At 35.9% G+C, this 13,632-nt stretch overlaps 2 protein-coding genes and 1 pseudogene across 2 annotated transcripts; 1 reads left to right on the forward strand and 2 right to left on the reverse strand.

Annotated features, from left to right (window-relative positions):
• Positions 1–853: 853 nt before the first annotated feature.
• Positions 854–3,917, reverse strand: LOC142548021 (dihydroceramide fatty acyl 2-hydroxylase FAH2-like). The gene is made up of 7 exons (XM_075656390.1): positions 3,680–3,917; positions 3,176–3,234; positions 2,941–3,033; positions 2,251–2,447; positions 2,060–2,165; positions 1,820–1,966; positions 854–1,135 (listed from the first exon to the last, which is right to left on the reverse strand). The coding sequence occupies exons 2-7, from the start codon at positions 3,224–3,226 to the stop codon at positions 1,019–1,021; spliced, it is 711 nt and encodes a 236-aa protein (XP_075512505.1). The 5' UTR covers positions 3,227–3,234; positions 3,680–3,917; the 3' UTR covers positions 854–1,018.
• A 643-nt stretch (positions 3,918–4,560) lies between these two features.
• LOC142548896 (tubulin beta-7 chain) lies at positions 4,561–7,171 on the forward strand. Its single transcript, XM_075657529.1, has 3 exons — positions 4,561–5,081; positions 5,630–5,899; positions 6,279–7,171. The coding sequence occupies exons 1-3, from the start codon at positions 4,688–4,690 to the stop codon at positions 6,950–6,952; spliced, it is 1,338 nt and encodes a 445-aa protein (XP_075513644.1). The 5' UTR covers positions 4,561–4,687; the 3' UTR covers positions 6,953–7,171.
• A 1,364-nt stretch (positions 7,172–8,535) lies between these two features.
• LOC142548897 (AUGMIN subunit 2-like) lies at positions 8,536–11,478 on the reverse strand (annotated as a pseudogene).
• Positions 11,479–13,632: the final 2,154 nt, after the last annotated feature.

Consider the following 13,632-nt stretch of genomic DNA (forward strand, 5'->3'; position numbering starts at 1 on the left):
AATTAATCTTGCATGACTCTTGGTGTGTATTTTTGGGTTTATAAATAATGTGTTCATTTCCTCATTTCAAACATATGAAAATCTTATCTCTTTCAAGTATTCTCTTGCATTTCATATTGTTAGCTTTTCATCTGACCTTCGTTAAATCTCGGTGATAAAGTAAATGTATATTTTCAGTTCGCCGTAGTAGTGTCTCATGCTAAGTCACTGGTGGTTGTTCCGTTAATCCGTTGTATCATGGGAAACAGACGTTCAAGACGATCTTCAAAGCATATACATGAAGGATCGAACTGTTTTAAGGACATTGTACTTCGTACATGCCTCGGTTTGGTTTCTTTTAAGCATTGTACTACTGTTTTGTTCACCATACTGGTTCGCTGGTTTTTCACATAACTTTCTGTCTTGTTTCTTCCATATATTTTGTGTAACATTGAGTACGATTCGAGCTCGAATATATATATTTCAAACTTTAAATATTTCAACATATTTAGATCGTTTGAAACATTTATACCTTTTAACTGCATGAAAACTAATCACTAAAAAATATTCAGATAAGATTTTATTTTAATTATAGAATCCAACCACTATAAAAAAACAATAGAAACTTTAAAAAACATTTTTAAACCGAAGTATGTTTTTCAGATAGATATTGTGCATCCAAAATCACCAAAATTTCTTGTCACCAACATTTCATCCAGCCATATAGATTATGATTTTTAAAAATGGTAAAAAAAAATGCCTAGAAACGCTCTTTGTAACAGTCTGTGTTTATTTTACATTAAATCAATCTCTCAATAGTTTAATAACAAAAAAAGGTATAAAATCTAATGAACCTTTAACCTATAATTACTACGGCGAGTATAGTTGAGACAACGAAAGAATGGAAGAGATAAGACTAAGAAAACAAAAATCTACAGCCTGAGCTAAATTCCTCAAGTAGAAAGCAATGCTATGTTTGTTTGTCCGACTCGGTTACCTCCGGTTCAGAGAAAAAAATAATTCAAAGCTTTCCCTGAAATCAGCTACTTTTCTTAGCAGGTTTGGGAGGAAGTGTTCCAAATATCCTGTCCCAGAAAGCTGAAGTGATTCCAAATCCCTTATCTTGAATCTTGAAGTGATGGTTCATGTGATGTCTCTACAAAAATTACCATCCGATCGATAAATTATTCTTCAAATAAATATTTCTATTCGAGACGGATCTATCAGAACAAGTTTGAACACTTCAAGTACCCGAACTTGTCTCAATAAAATGGTAGAATTTACTATCTACTTAAACATTGTCCATCCAGTGTGAATTATAATCTAAAGCATTTATGAGAGTACCAATTTTAGTTGGAGTGATGATATTCCAACAACTAAATTTAGTCGTTATTACTTAACTGTGCCAAATTCTACGCTAGGAGTATAAATACCATTACTAAATCATCTCTCCTAAGCTCAAACTTCTAAAAGTGATTTCTAACTTGGTATCAGACAGTCACAAGTTCAAATCCTAGGGACGAAATTCCCATCGTTATTACATTATGGAGGTCCTGGTTACTATGTGTGAGCCTATCTTACCAAATACACAATTTCAAGCATATACACTAACTGGACATTAGTTTCAATTAGTATGCATCTGTCTCCGACTAATATATGCAACAGCGTGTACTGGGCCACCTCCCATTAGCACGTTTTTTGGGGAAAAAAGGTCCTTAATTGTATGCATAAAGGGCTAAAATTGTCTCTCGACTATAATTATGGGACAGATAAATAAAATTTTGATTAGAAAATTTGAAATTTATGGGCTCGACATAATTCTTGCCTAATGTTACTTTACCTTGAGATCGTGAGGAACTCCTTTGGATGGTTTTCCATAATGCAAGTAGTAATGAGTGCAATCATATATAACATATCCTAGTAGGGCGCCGGCAAGAAATGCAGGGGCACAAGATGCAGGTGCTAGAAGCTTAATCACATTCCACAACTGATATATATCACAGATACAAGGATTATAAAGGGATAAAAATGTTATAAAGTAAGAAAAATTGGATAATTTTGACGTGTTTTGTATACGTACAGGCACAAGTAAAATTGCAGTAGCAGCTGGAGGGAAAACAAGTCGGAGTCCATCCATTGGGTGCTTGTGATGGCATCCATGGAGGAGGTAATGAATTGTGTTTCCCCTGCGTGAAATTTTCAAACTATCAAAACTTCTTGCCTCATTTTGACAGTAAAACGTGATAGGGTAATGTAAGAAAACTGACTAACCAATAGCCAGTTGTTTTAATGTGGAATAAAAATCGATGCAAGGCGTACTCAAGCAATGTCCAAAAGCAGACACCGGCAATTAATGACATTGCTAGATGATATGGAGGAAGGCTATTCTTCACGGATAATGAGATTAACCAGCATACAACTGGTAGCCAGACCGTAGGAATCGTCCACCAAGGAGTACGAGTCATGAACTGTTCCAAGTAATCGAAATATATTCATTTTGATTACTCAATATTAATCTTATTAATTATATTAGACTTCAGTTGCAACATCTAATCCAAAACATATTGTTGAATTTTAAATAGTAATAATAAAATGAAAAGAGAATGCAATGCTAACACGGGATTAACGTGGTAAGGCCACAAATTAATTCCATATGCAGTGCATAGAGTATCGTAAATCTAATAATATCTTTTTATTTAGGATTCAGTCCTCACCCCTTTATAAAAAAAAAAGATGTAAATTTTCAACACAGCTAAATCACAATCAAAGAATATCAAAGATTAATCTTAATATTAAAGATCTCAATCTGATTCCAGAAATATTGTTTGGTTTCTGATATACATCCTTAATGAAATTATGTTGTTCTTGGGAAAGAAATGGCTGCCGTAATAACAAGGAAAGAACAGCTTATAAAATCTAAAAGCTGTACAGACTCATATAATGCAAAAATTCACAAGATACCTCAAAAACACCGTTGGCAAAAAATCTTGGGGTTTCCTTGCTCACTATAGGTTGGTGAACCCATTCATCATAAGCTTCTCCAAGACGGCCGACCTATTAGCACACAATTTCATCATCCAAGTTCCATTAATTTCCTTATGATCTAGCCATTCGATGGCACTGGTAATGTTGAATAATATCAACAAAAATATACTGATGCTACGCGAGAAAAACTGTAACAGGTCGTGCATCTAACCTGAAACACAAGTGGTTTGTTTAAATCCACCATGTAACCCTGATTGACCATCTTGGCAACTGTTGATGCATAAATAAGGAAAGATTTGAGTGTAAAAACGATAGTTCGACCAAATAAAATTGGGCATGAATTCCTTCGATGATTAGAAATCTGCACTTTCATTTCACATAGAACATTCTTCATAAATAATTTTCATTCCAGTATTTCACATAGACAAACTCAAAACAACTAGCATAAATTTAAATTTTCATATATAATATTTCGAAAAATTAGTTTTGGCACAAAATAATTGAATTGCACTCAACCACATGGCCCTTTTCTCGTTTATTAAAATTAAAATCGCATAAAAAAATAATCTACCAACATTTATTTATCTCAGTCACGTATCCTTCCATTAATACATAGATTTTTCAGCAACAGTCAATTTCTCAAGGCCGTGGTTGATTTTGTTATACACTTTATTTTCAATCATATCCCATGCATTTCCTTTGAACAACAATTTACCTTAGGACAATGGGCGAACTTCACAGAAGTCCGAGTTCGCTCTACAATCCAATAATTTATTCTCTGTATCAACGAAGTAGCTCGGGAGATTATGGACAACGTTGAAATGCGAGGGGTCCCGACCTCCAAGGAATTTTGGGCGGAAAAAGGAAGGACAGAAGTTGTGGACTCCATGCATTTCTCACCGCCAATCGCCGCAAAATCGTCGGAGGACCGTTACACCCAACAGCTGCTTCCGATAAATCATCAAAGAGAAATAATTTATTAGTGATTTTTTAATTTTAAAGAATAATTATTTTGTAAATAAATCAATGTCCACTCCAACCTATTATTAATTAATTTGATGAAGTTTAAAAAAAATTATGATTTTTTATTAATTTAATTTAATCACAATCAAAAAGATTAAACAAATTAATAATTTCAATCACTCATTCTTTTTGTTTGTCATGTTAAAATAGGAAAGAGTCATATATTGTGAGATAACTCTTTTATTTGAGTTATTCATAAAAAAATATTACTTTTTATGCTAAAAGTATTACTTTTTATCGTGAAATCCTTTTAAATTACGAAATGCTTGTACAGTTCGGTTTTTGAAAAAAAAAATAAAATAAATGATTAAATAAAAAATAATATTTTTAGCATAAAAATTAATATTTTTTCATGAATAACCTAAATAAAAGATCTATTTCACAAAATATAACTCGTAAGATCGTGTAGCATAAATTTTTATCTTCAAAATAAGGTTAATCTTTATGCCAGCAACAATTAGATTTGTGGTCTTACCATCTTCATGTATTTAATAATAATTATTATAATAATATTATCAATAAAAAGGAGAAAGGGCTATTTAGTATTTACAATAATAATTATTTTTAAATCCCCACCCTAGCTAAAGTTGGTCTGTGCAGATCTCTTTCCATTTTCTCTCATCCGCTCCTTCCAATCTACTGCAACAAACTCCCCATTTTCCATTTCTCCTTCTCCATATTCTGCCACCGATCCGTGAATATGAGAGAAATCCTGCACATCCAAGGTGGTCAATGCGGCAACCAGATCGGCGCCAAGTTCTGGGAGGTGATCTGCGACGAGCACGGCATCGATCAGGCTGGAAGATACAGCGGGGATTCCGATATACAGCTCGAGCGCCTCAATGTTTACTACAATGAGGCAAGCGGCGGAAGATACGTACCCCGTGCCGTCCTCATGGACCTTGAGCCTGGTACTATGGATTCCGTCAGATCTGGTCCTTTTGGACAGATCTTCAGGCCTGATAATTTTGTTTTTGGTCAGTCTGGTGCCGGGAACAATTGGGCCAAGGGGCATTACACCGAGGGAGCGGAATTGATTGATTCCGTCCTTGATGTTGTTCGCAAAGAGGCCGAGAATTGTGACTGCTTACAAGGTTTGATTTTGATTTTGGTTTTGTTTGGACAGGTCTATGCTTTTGTTGGAAGATCTCCTTATAAATGACCATGGTTTAATGTTTTTTTATAACCCTACTGTTGACAACGCGCTTTATGCGTTTAAGTTGCTTTGGTTGTGTTTTTTCGTTATGGTTGTTTGTTGTTTAAGCGTTATTTTAAGTTGTGTGCGTATGTGGTTCTGCGGTACGCTGTTTATGCGTTGATCTGATGTAATTTGGCTCTTTGTTGAAATTGTAGTTGTGTTGGCCTGACTCCAGAATTCCTGTATTCTCATTTGATTGAAGCATTTCTTAACTAACTGTTTTTTTGGTTTTTGCTGTAGTTTTGTGGTAGATTTTACTTGCATTTCTCGGGTAAATAAACACTTCATTTTTTCTACAGATTGCCATCCTATTCTTTTATTTTGGGGTTTCTTTTATTTTTACTAAACTCAATTTTATACCGGGTCTTCGCGGTTTTCTGTTTTTTAGGCGGTTGTGAAAGTGATTGCCCATGATTGTGTAACGTTAAAGTATTTTATTCACAGGATTTCAGGTTTGTCATTCTTTGGGGGGAGGCACTGGATCTGGTATGGGCACTCTTCTGATTTCCAAGATAAGAGAGGAGTATCCAGACCGCATGATGTTGACATTTTCGGTCTTTCCTTCGCCAAAGGTATCGGACACTGTTGTTGAGCCATACAATGCCACCCTTTCTGTCCATCAACTTGTGGAGAATGCAGATGAGTGCATGGTTTTGGACAATGAAGCCCTCTATGATATTTGCTTCCGTACTCTCAAGCTCTCCACCCCTTCATGTGAGCACATTCATCCATTTCTTTATCCACGTACTTCTACTTTGACCCAAGACTTAGTTTTGGGAGGGGGACCTTTTTCCTCGTCCCTCTTTGTTGGGTCTGCACATCAGCACATGCTTGTGTTATTATATCTTGTGCCAAAATCAGTTAGGATCTGGAATTTGGGGAATGCTACAACGGTTCATCTCCCCACCATCCATCCCCACCCATAGACACACCCTAATTATTACTAATTGATTGTACAATGTTTTTATTTGGCAGCGTAGTGTTGCCGATGTAATCAACATTGGCTATGTGATTTTTCATTTGGAGATCTCAACCTCCTAATATCACCTATATTGTTTCTAATGTAATTAACATTGGCTATGTGAATTTTCAGTTGGAGATCTCAACCACCTAATATCAGCTACCATGAGTGGTGTCACTTGCTGTCTCCGCTTCCCAGGGCAGCTGAACTCCGACCTAAGGAAACTTGCTGTTAACCTCATTCCATTCCCCCGTCTTCATTTCTTCATGGTTGGGTTTGCACCTTTAACCTCCAGAGGCTCCCAACAGTACCGTGCTCTCACAGTCCCCGAACTGACTCAGCAAATGTGGGATTCCAAGAATATGATGTGCGCTGCTGACCCACGTCATGGTCGCTATCTGACTGCCTCAGCCATGTTCCGTGGCAAGATGAGCACCAAAGAGGTCGATGAACAGATGATTAACGTTCAAAACAAGAATTCCTCATACTTTGTCGAATGGATTCCAAACAATGTTAAGTCTAGTGTTTGTGACGTCCCTCCTAAGGGCCTGAAAATGGCATCTACTTTCATTGGAAACTCTACTTCAATCCAGGAGATGTTCAGGCGTGTTAGTGAGCAATTTACTGCCATGTTCAGGCGTAAAGCTTTCTTGCATTGGTACACTGGCGAGGGAATGGATGAAATGGAGTTTACCGAGGCAGAGAGTAATATGAACGATCTTGTGGCCGAGTATCAGCAGTACCAGGATGCTACAGCTGATGAACAATACGAGGACGATGAGGAAGAAGAGGAGGTTGCAAATTGAAATGTGTGTCATTCAACTTGCTGACGGTGTGCCCAAATCTCAGTTTGTTACTGCGTTTTCTATGCGTGCCTTTTGTTGATGTAATATAAAGAAAAGTTAGATTTATGTTGTGTGTGATTTGTGGATCGTGTTGGACATTGTGTTATTTTTTTCTTTCTTCATTTGGGGCTTGAATTTGATATAAACATATATATATAATTCGATTCTGTTGTACTTTCATTCGCTGATAATGGTGAGCAGGAATTTTTTTGAAATTTTCCGCGATTTAAAAATGAACAAAAGAAAAGAAATGAATTGGAAAATCGTATTTTTTGTCTTTTATATTTATTTTTTTTATATTGTAATTTTGATAATTTATGTTATCAAATTTTTGTCATGTTACCGTATCTTCCAAATTTTGATGATTTCAGTTTTTTTTCATTTGAAGTGTTATTTTGTGATTTTAGTCTTTTATGATACCGAATTTCAGTTTTGATAATATATCTTGCCAAATTTGATCATTATAGTTCTTTTTCATTTGGAATTATAATGTGTTGGTACGGATGTCACAGTTACACCTGAGTTGTATCGATGTCGTATTAGATTTACCAAAATGAATAAGATAACGATAATAACTAAAATAATTAAGACAGAAAAGTTCGACTGAAAATTGAAAAATACACGATCAAAAGTGTTTAAAAAATAAACATGGCAAATTTCCTTTATTGTTTGCGCCCGCTGGTTGATGTCTAAAATGAGCTTTAGGACATGATCTATTTAAAACCAAACATTTTATTTCAATGTGATCGTTATCGAAAAGACATAAATACAAAAGTTGATGCAAAATTAAAATATTTCCCAGGCCCTGATAGTAACAAAAAATGAAAATTTGACAGTCCTGAGCGTTAATTTTTTTTTAAATATTTAAACATTATCCATGAACAATGGTCAATAAAGCTAGAATTCGAGTTCCAACTATCTCAAATAAGTGATGTTAAAATTTTTTTATCTTTCTAAAAAACAGAATGAAAATTGCTTTCTCAAGCATTATGCTAAACTTGGGTAGTTTTTCAATTGTTTCAACCATGAGGTTGATTGTATGAGTAACACATGAGGTCCAAAAAAGTTGAAGTTGTGTAACCTTCATCCGCCGCCATATTGTTTATCGCATTGTCCGTCGCTACTTGAACAACATGTTGCGGGTCAATCTCAATTATATATTTTTCAACAAACTCAAAGATATAAACCCCGTTGCGTGCCTCCATGGATTCTTCAAATTTTGTTAACTACAACTTAAAATGTTGATTGTTTCACCTGACTCGCCTGCCCGCCGCCATATCGCTTAGGCCGCCTAAAACAGCCACCTCATGCGTAGGCGGGATGGTCGAGGGCCGCCTATCGCCTAAGCGGTCGAGGCGGCCGCCATTTAGAACATTGATTTTTTATCGACTTTAATTATAAACTGTGGAGATTACTTATGGTTGTGTATTACAAGAACAATGAAACTCTTTCTGGTAAAAAATAAATAAATAAATATATAAATGAAAGTGTTGATTACTCATTCGGGTAATGGAAATTAAAATTTGAAAAAGTGAAGAAACTAAATTTAGTCAAACGCTGGACAATACAATTTCCAATGTAACAATTGAAAAAAAAAAAGAAAAAGAAAAAAGAATTTGAAAACAAGGGAGTACTGAAAATAGTGGATTCCAGTGGCACAGATAACACAGATCGGTAACCAACCGATTAACCCAAAGGTGGAACACATCACGTTACCTACGACTACACACGGATGCATTAGCATTTGTAAATTTCAAAAAAAAAAATTATAAGAATGAACAATCTGCACTCAAAGTTCTTTTGCAATTGATCAGACTCCAGTTTCTTTAACAGATGGAGGCCACCACAATCTGCTGTGGCTTGTGCCGTCAACGTAATCAGACTCACCACCTATATAACTAGATTCCACAGCTTTGCCGGAAACATCGTCCCCTTCTAGGCTTTTAACTGCTAAATCACCAAAACTTGATTAAGTTCTCCAAGGTGGGGTCACACAATCGGACTCTACCATCACTCTTTGAGAGGAAGTACCAACTCTCAGGGTTTGAAGCTTGGCAAACGACTCCCTCATAACCGTCATGGCTTCAAAGAAATGAGTGCAAGATGCCAATGCGGCAGGAATAGGACGGAGCATTTCCTAAATCATAAGGCAATACAGGGTCAAGCAAGGGTGTAAGTTAAACTCTTTTAGCTTACATTCTCAATAGATAATGACCATATTTTTAAAATCCGGTAAAGCAAAAGTGTGGGATGCTCAGTTAACTTACCCCCATACTCTGGGTGGTTCCTTAAAGTTCTGGGTCCATTGAAAATCAGCTGTGGAAGCCGTCAAGGCACCATAATCACTTGCTGCCTTCATAAGCAATTCTGAGAATTGTTTCTGTACAAATTATGAACAAAATCATAAGAATCAAAATTATCTTCCAATATTTTAAGTGAAGTGGAAGAGTGGTGATTGTTTTTTCAAAGCTAAATTTCTAGGTCATTCATATCCTAGTAGACATTCAGAACAATCCCAAGGCCAGCCTCCATAGTTACAACTTACGAACCTTGAAGGATAAATTCTGCCAGGTGTGTTCTCTATACTCATGCATATATGTAATGATTTGATTTCGAGAAAATAAGTCGAGCTTTAACGGGCGCTTTCACATGCAAATGACTGGGAGCTTTTGATTGTCTCAACGAAGGACATACCTGATACTCAGCTTCCACAGGAATGCAATCTAAGGAGTAAGGTTGTTGGAGGCGAGCTATAATCCTATCCTGAGGAGAGAGTACATAAGCACAAGACTTGTGTATGAATTACCATAAAAGGGCGTAAACAATACAGATTTTTTCCTTCACAGAAGGATGAAAAAAGATTATATCAATTTAGGACAGTTATATTTTACCTCTTAAATTCTCATTATAATATTTGCCACACAAATTCAAGTTGCTTTAATCACTTTACTGTAAACTATGTTATGATGACCCTCCTAAAAACTCGGGTAGGATATGTTATCGTGTGATATCCAGCCCACATTAAAATCCCATGTTCCCTCTCTTATATCTGTGTTATTTCATTTAGGTTCATTGATTCATTGTCCAAATCTGCCTTGATTTCTAGGGATCGGCTAAGATTTATTCTTTCCAAAAATAAGGAGATTACGATAATAACTATTCACATAATCACATCTCCATCTAATTAGTGTTTTTCTTTTTTTAGTTTTTGCCTAGATTGAATACTTTTTCCTTATCTTTTGTTCTTGATTTGAGGAAGTGATTGAAGCTTTCTTCTCTATTTAAACGTGTATGTATTATGCAGAATGATATGAGAAATATGAAGTTTTATTCAAAATTCCAAACTAGACCATAGCTATGACACCACCGTCTCTCAAAATGGGTGAAATAAAATCTGTTTAGTCTAATCTCTGATGAGAATAGAGATTTAAAACACTCAATTTAATATTCTCGAAGATCTGTAGATTTCCATTTCAAACTTCTAATCAAAACACGAAGCAAACGTGCAACAACATTCACTATGGTACATTACCTTGTTCAAAATTACATCTTTCAGAATAGTGGTGATCCGAGCTAAAGTTTCAATCTTCTTTTCCATTTCACTCACATGAGTTAAATGAGCAACATTCTTGTCCTCCTGATATTCCAAAACAGACAAGTTCAGTCCTCTTCGAAAGAAGCACTTAATCATAGATACGTCAATCGGGATTTACACAATCACAGGAGCACGTGATTCAAAATCAGCCATTCAAAAAATCAAATGTTGATGCCAAGGTCATTGTAGGAGAAAAATCGAAAACATCACCTTTCTTCCTTGAAGTTCGACTTGCAGATCCGTAATATTTCGATGCAAAGCAGTTAACTCTCTCAAAATCCTAATCAAGTCATCCCCCTTCTCACCGGAACCAGTTGACAAGTTCAGCATATCTTCCTAATCCAACAAATACACAAAAACAAAATACAAGATCCATAAGTTCATAACACTGCGTGTATCGCAATTCACAACAATGCCAATTTGAAAATCGTAAACAATCTTATGAAAGTATAATGACCTGTGATGGAGGCGGAAGCACGGAGAATCCTAGATCGGCGGCGACGGATCGGGCATCGGATAGTCCACCCACTCTTCTCAGTGGTTTCTTTCCCACCCAGGTCCTGTCGCCGCCGCCCACGGACATTTCTGTAAACCCGGAAGAGCGAGTGTATATCCCTAAAAACGCAAGTAAACTAAAGCGTATGCAGGCTAAAGGAGAGGTAGTGAACAGTGGTGGAAGGATGGCCGGCGGTGCAGAAGGTACCGGGCGGGTTTTACGGCATACGATTTTGAAATTTAGAATTAAGGACAGTGGCAGGCAGCCGGATCGCCGAGGTAGACCGCTGTCGAGGTGGGTTTACTCTTAAGCACTGTTTATTTTTTAAAAAAACATGGCAATTTTGCACTTGTTGGATACGGCGAGTGGTCTTTTTGTCTCTAAGAGCGCCCACAACGAGGGTTCTTAAATGAGTGTCCCTCCTCCGTTGTGAGTGAATGTTACGGGCGTTTGGTTAATTGTTTGAACATCCATCTCTCAATTTTTTTTGTAATGCATGGGGAGCCGCTTCCAGGCGAACCCCACGTGTTTTGGTTTTAAAATTTGTTTTTAAGCGGGCTCCACGTATTTTGAAATTATTTTTTTTAATTTTTTTAATTTTTTCATTAATTTTGAATTTTCGTACCGTTGTAAATTTTTTAATAATTTTGGGTTTTCAGACCGTTGTAAATCTTTTTAAAAAAAACATTTAATTAAATTCGAATTTAATTATAAAAAATCCAAAAAATTTGTAACAGCTATTTAACGACTAGTTAACGGCTAGTTTCAATTCTCTTCTATAAATACCCACAAATGTGTACACATATTTTCATTACAACTCACTGCACTCTCCAATTTTACTCTCTAATATTCTCCCATATATTTTTTTTTAAGTTCCAAAAATCTTATTTTCTATCCAAAATGGATGAAAATAATATTTTTTTATAAATTTCTTGAATTCTACACACAAACCGCAAGAATATCCATCTTCCCAAAATCCACAAATTCCACCAAATTCTCAATACCCACATGCATTTCCAAATATGACGTTTTCTCCCCAAAATCTTCAAAATTTCCAAGGTTTTGGAAATTCTATGAAACATCCGAATTATGCCCCTCGAGGTCCATATCAACCGATTCCAGCCGAATATTGGTAAAATATGAGTCATCCGTATTTCACGCCGCCGGTTGTTCATGGATATAGTACTCCGCACACAAATGTTATGTCTTTCACATCTCCAATGTCAAATGAACCTGCAACTCCGATTTTTGTCCCGGAGACGCAACTTTCCGAGTAAATCCCCAATTGAGGTGGCCAATTTAGAAAAAGCGGTTTCAAATGCTGAGGGTTCAAGAAAACGTTCAAGTTGGACAAATATTGATGACGAGGTCTTAGCGAGAAGTTTTGTCACTATCAGCGATAATCCAATAATCGACAATGATCAAAAGACGGATGCTTTTTGGGGACGTGTTGCAAGCTACTATAATGAGATCGTCCCTCAGGTTCAAACACCAGAAATGAAAATGTTATACAGTCACATTGGCACAATACAATCCAAAAGAAGGTATATCGATTCATCGCAAATTATAATAGTGTTTACAGTTCATATCGAAGTGGACACAGTGACGAAGATATATTGAGGTTTGCGTACGAAAAATATCGATCCGAGAACGATGGTGTTGCATTCAATCTCGAGCATGTGTGAAGAATTGTCAAAGACCGTCCGATGTTTACTCCACAGTCCACTGATCACTATATGGCCACAAAGAAGACGAAGACTTCAAAGTCGGGAGCAAGCAACACCTCCTCTAACCAAGAGGTAAGCATAGACCTGGATGATGAAGATACTCGTCCAATGGGACAAAAGGCAGCAAAAAAAAAGGGAAAAGATAGAGTCAAATCGACCATAGAAGCTCTGACAGTAAACTACAGTAATATTTTCGCAAAGTTCATCGAGTACACAAGCGTGAAGAAGTCCGAAGTCGATCTGAAACGTAAACAACTCGAAGTAGAGGAGATTAAGGCAAAAGCTGCCTTGTCCACACCTGAAGCTAAGAATCGACGCTTGAAATTGAAGGAGTACGAAATCTTGAACAAAGACACCTCGCAGATGACAGAGGAACATCTTATCATACATGAATGTCTATGCCAGGATATTAGGTCGAGATAAAATATCTAAACTATGTACTCAACGTTCATTTTTATTATTATTATTATTATTATATTTCAGAGTGATTGTAATTTTTAATTATTGTATTTGTCATTTCGATTAATGTGATTTTTAATTATTATCATCTTTGCAAAATTGTTATTGTCAACTAGCCGTTGCAAAGTAGCCGTTGGAAACTAGCCGTTATGGTATTTTTTCGAACATTTACCTTATTTAATAAATATATTTAAAAAACATTAATATTATTTATGAAAATTAATAAAATTATTTTATTAAAAAGTAAGATTATTTTAAAAATTAGAATAATGATTTAAATAATGTAACATATATTTAAAACATATTTATTTAATATGAAAAAATTTTAAGATGATTGAGTGGACTGTGAGACCCATAAAAAATG

This window comes from Primulina tabacum, chromosome 6 (assembly GCF_025594145.1).
Source record: "Primulina tabacum isolate GXHZ01 chromosome 6, ASM2559414v2, whole genome shotgun sequence".
NCBI lineage: Eukaryota > Viridiplantae > Streptophyta > Magnoliopsida > Lamiales > Gesneriaceae > Primulina > Primulina tabacum.

Bases quoted from the DNA above. Each gene is read 5' to 3' on its own strand.
- LOC142548021 (XM_075656390.1), bottom strand. From the start codon at position 3,226: ATGGTCAATCAGGGTTACATGGTGGATTTAAACAAACCACTTGTGTTT. The intron at 2,448-2,940 runs GTATCTTGTGAA...TACTTGGAACAG, and splicing joins TTGCCAACGGTGTTTTTGAG to TTCATGACTCGTACTCCTTG. The intron at 1,136-1,819 runs GTAAAGTAACAT...TAATTTTTGTAG, and splicing joins GAGTTCCTCACGATCTCAAG to AGACATCACATGAACCATCA.
- LOC142548896 (XM_075657529.1), top strand. From the start codon at position 4,688: ATGAGAGAAATCCTGCACATCCAAGGTGGTCAATGCGGCAACCAGATC. The intron at 5,082-5,629 runs GTTTGATTTTGA...TTTTATTCACAG, and splicing joins GAATTGTGACTGCTTACAAG to GATTTCAGGTTTGTCATTCT. The intron at 5,900-6,278 runs GTGAGCACATTC...GTGAATTTTCAG, and splicing joins CAAGCTCTCCACCCCTTCAT to TTGGAGATCTCAACCACCTA.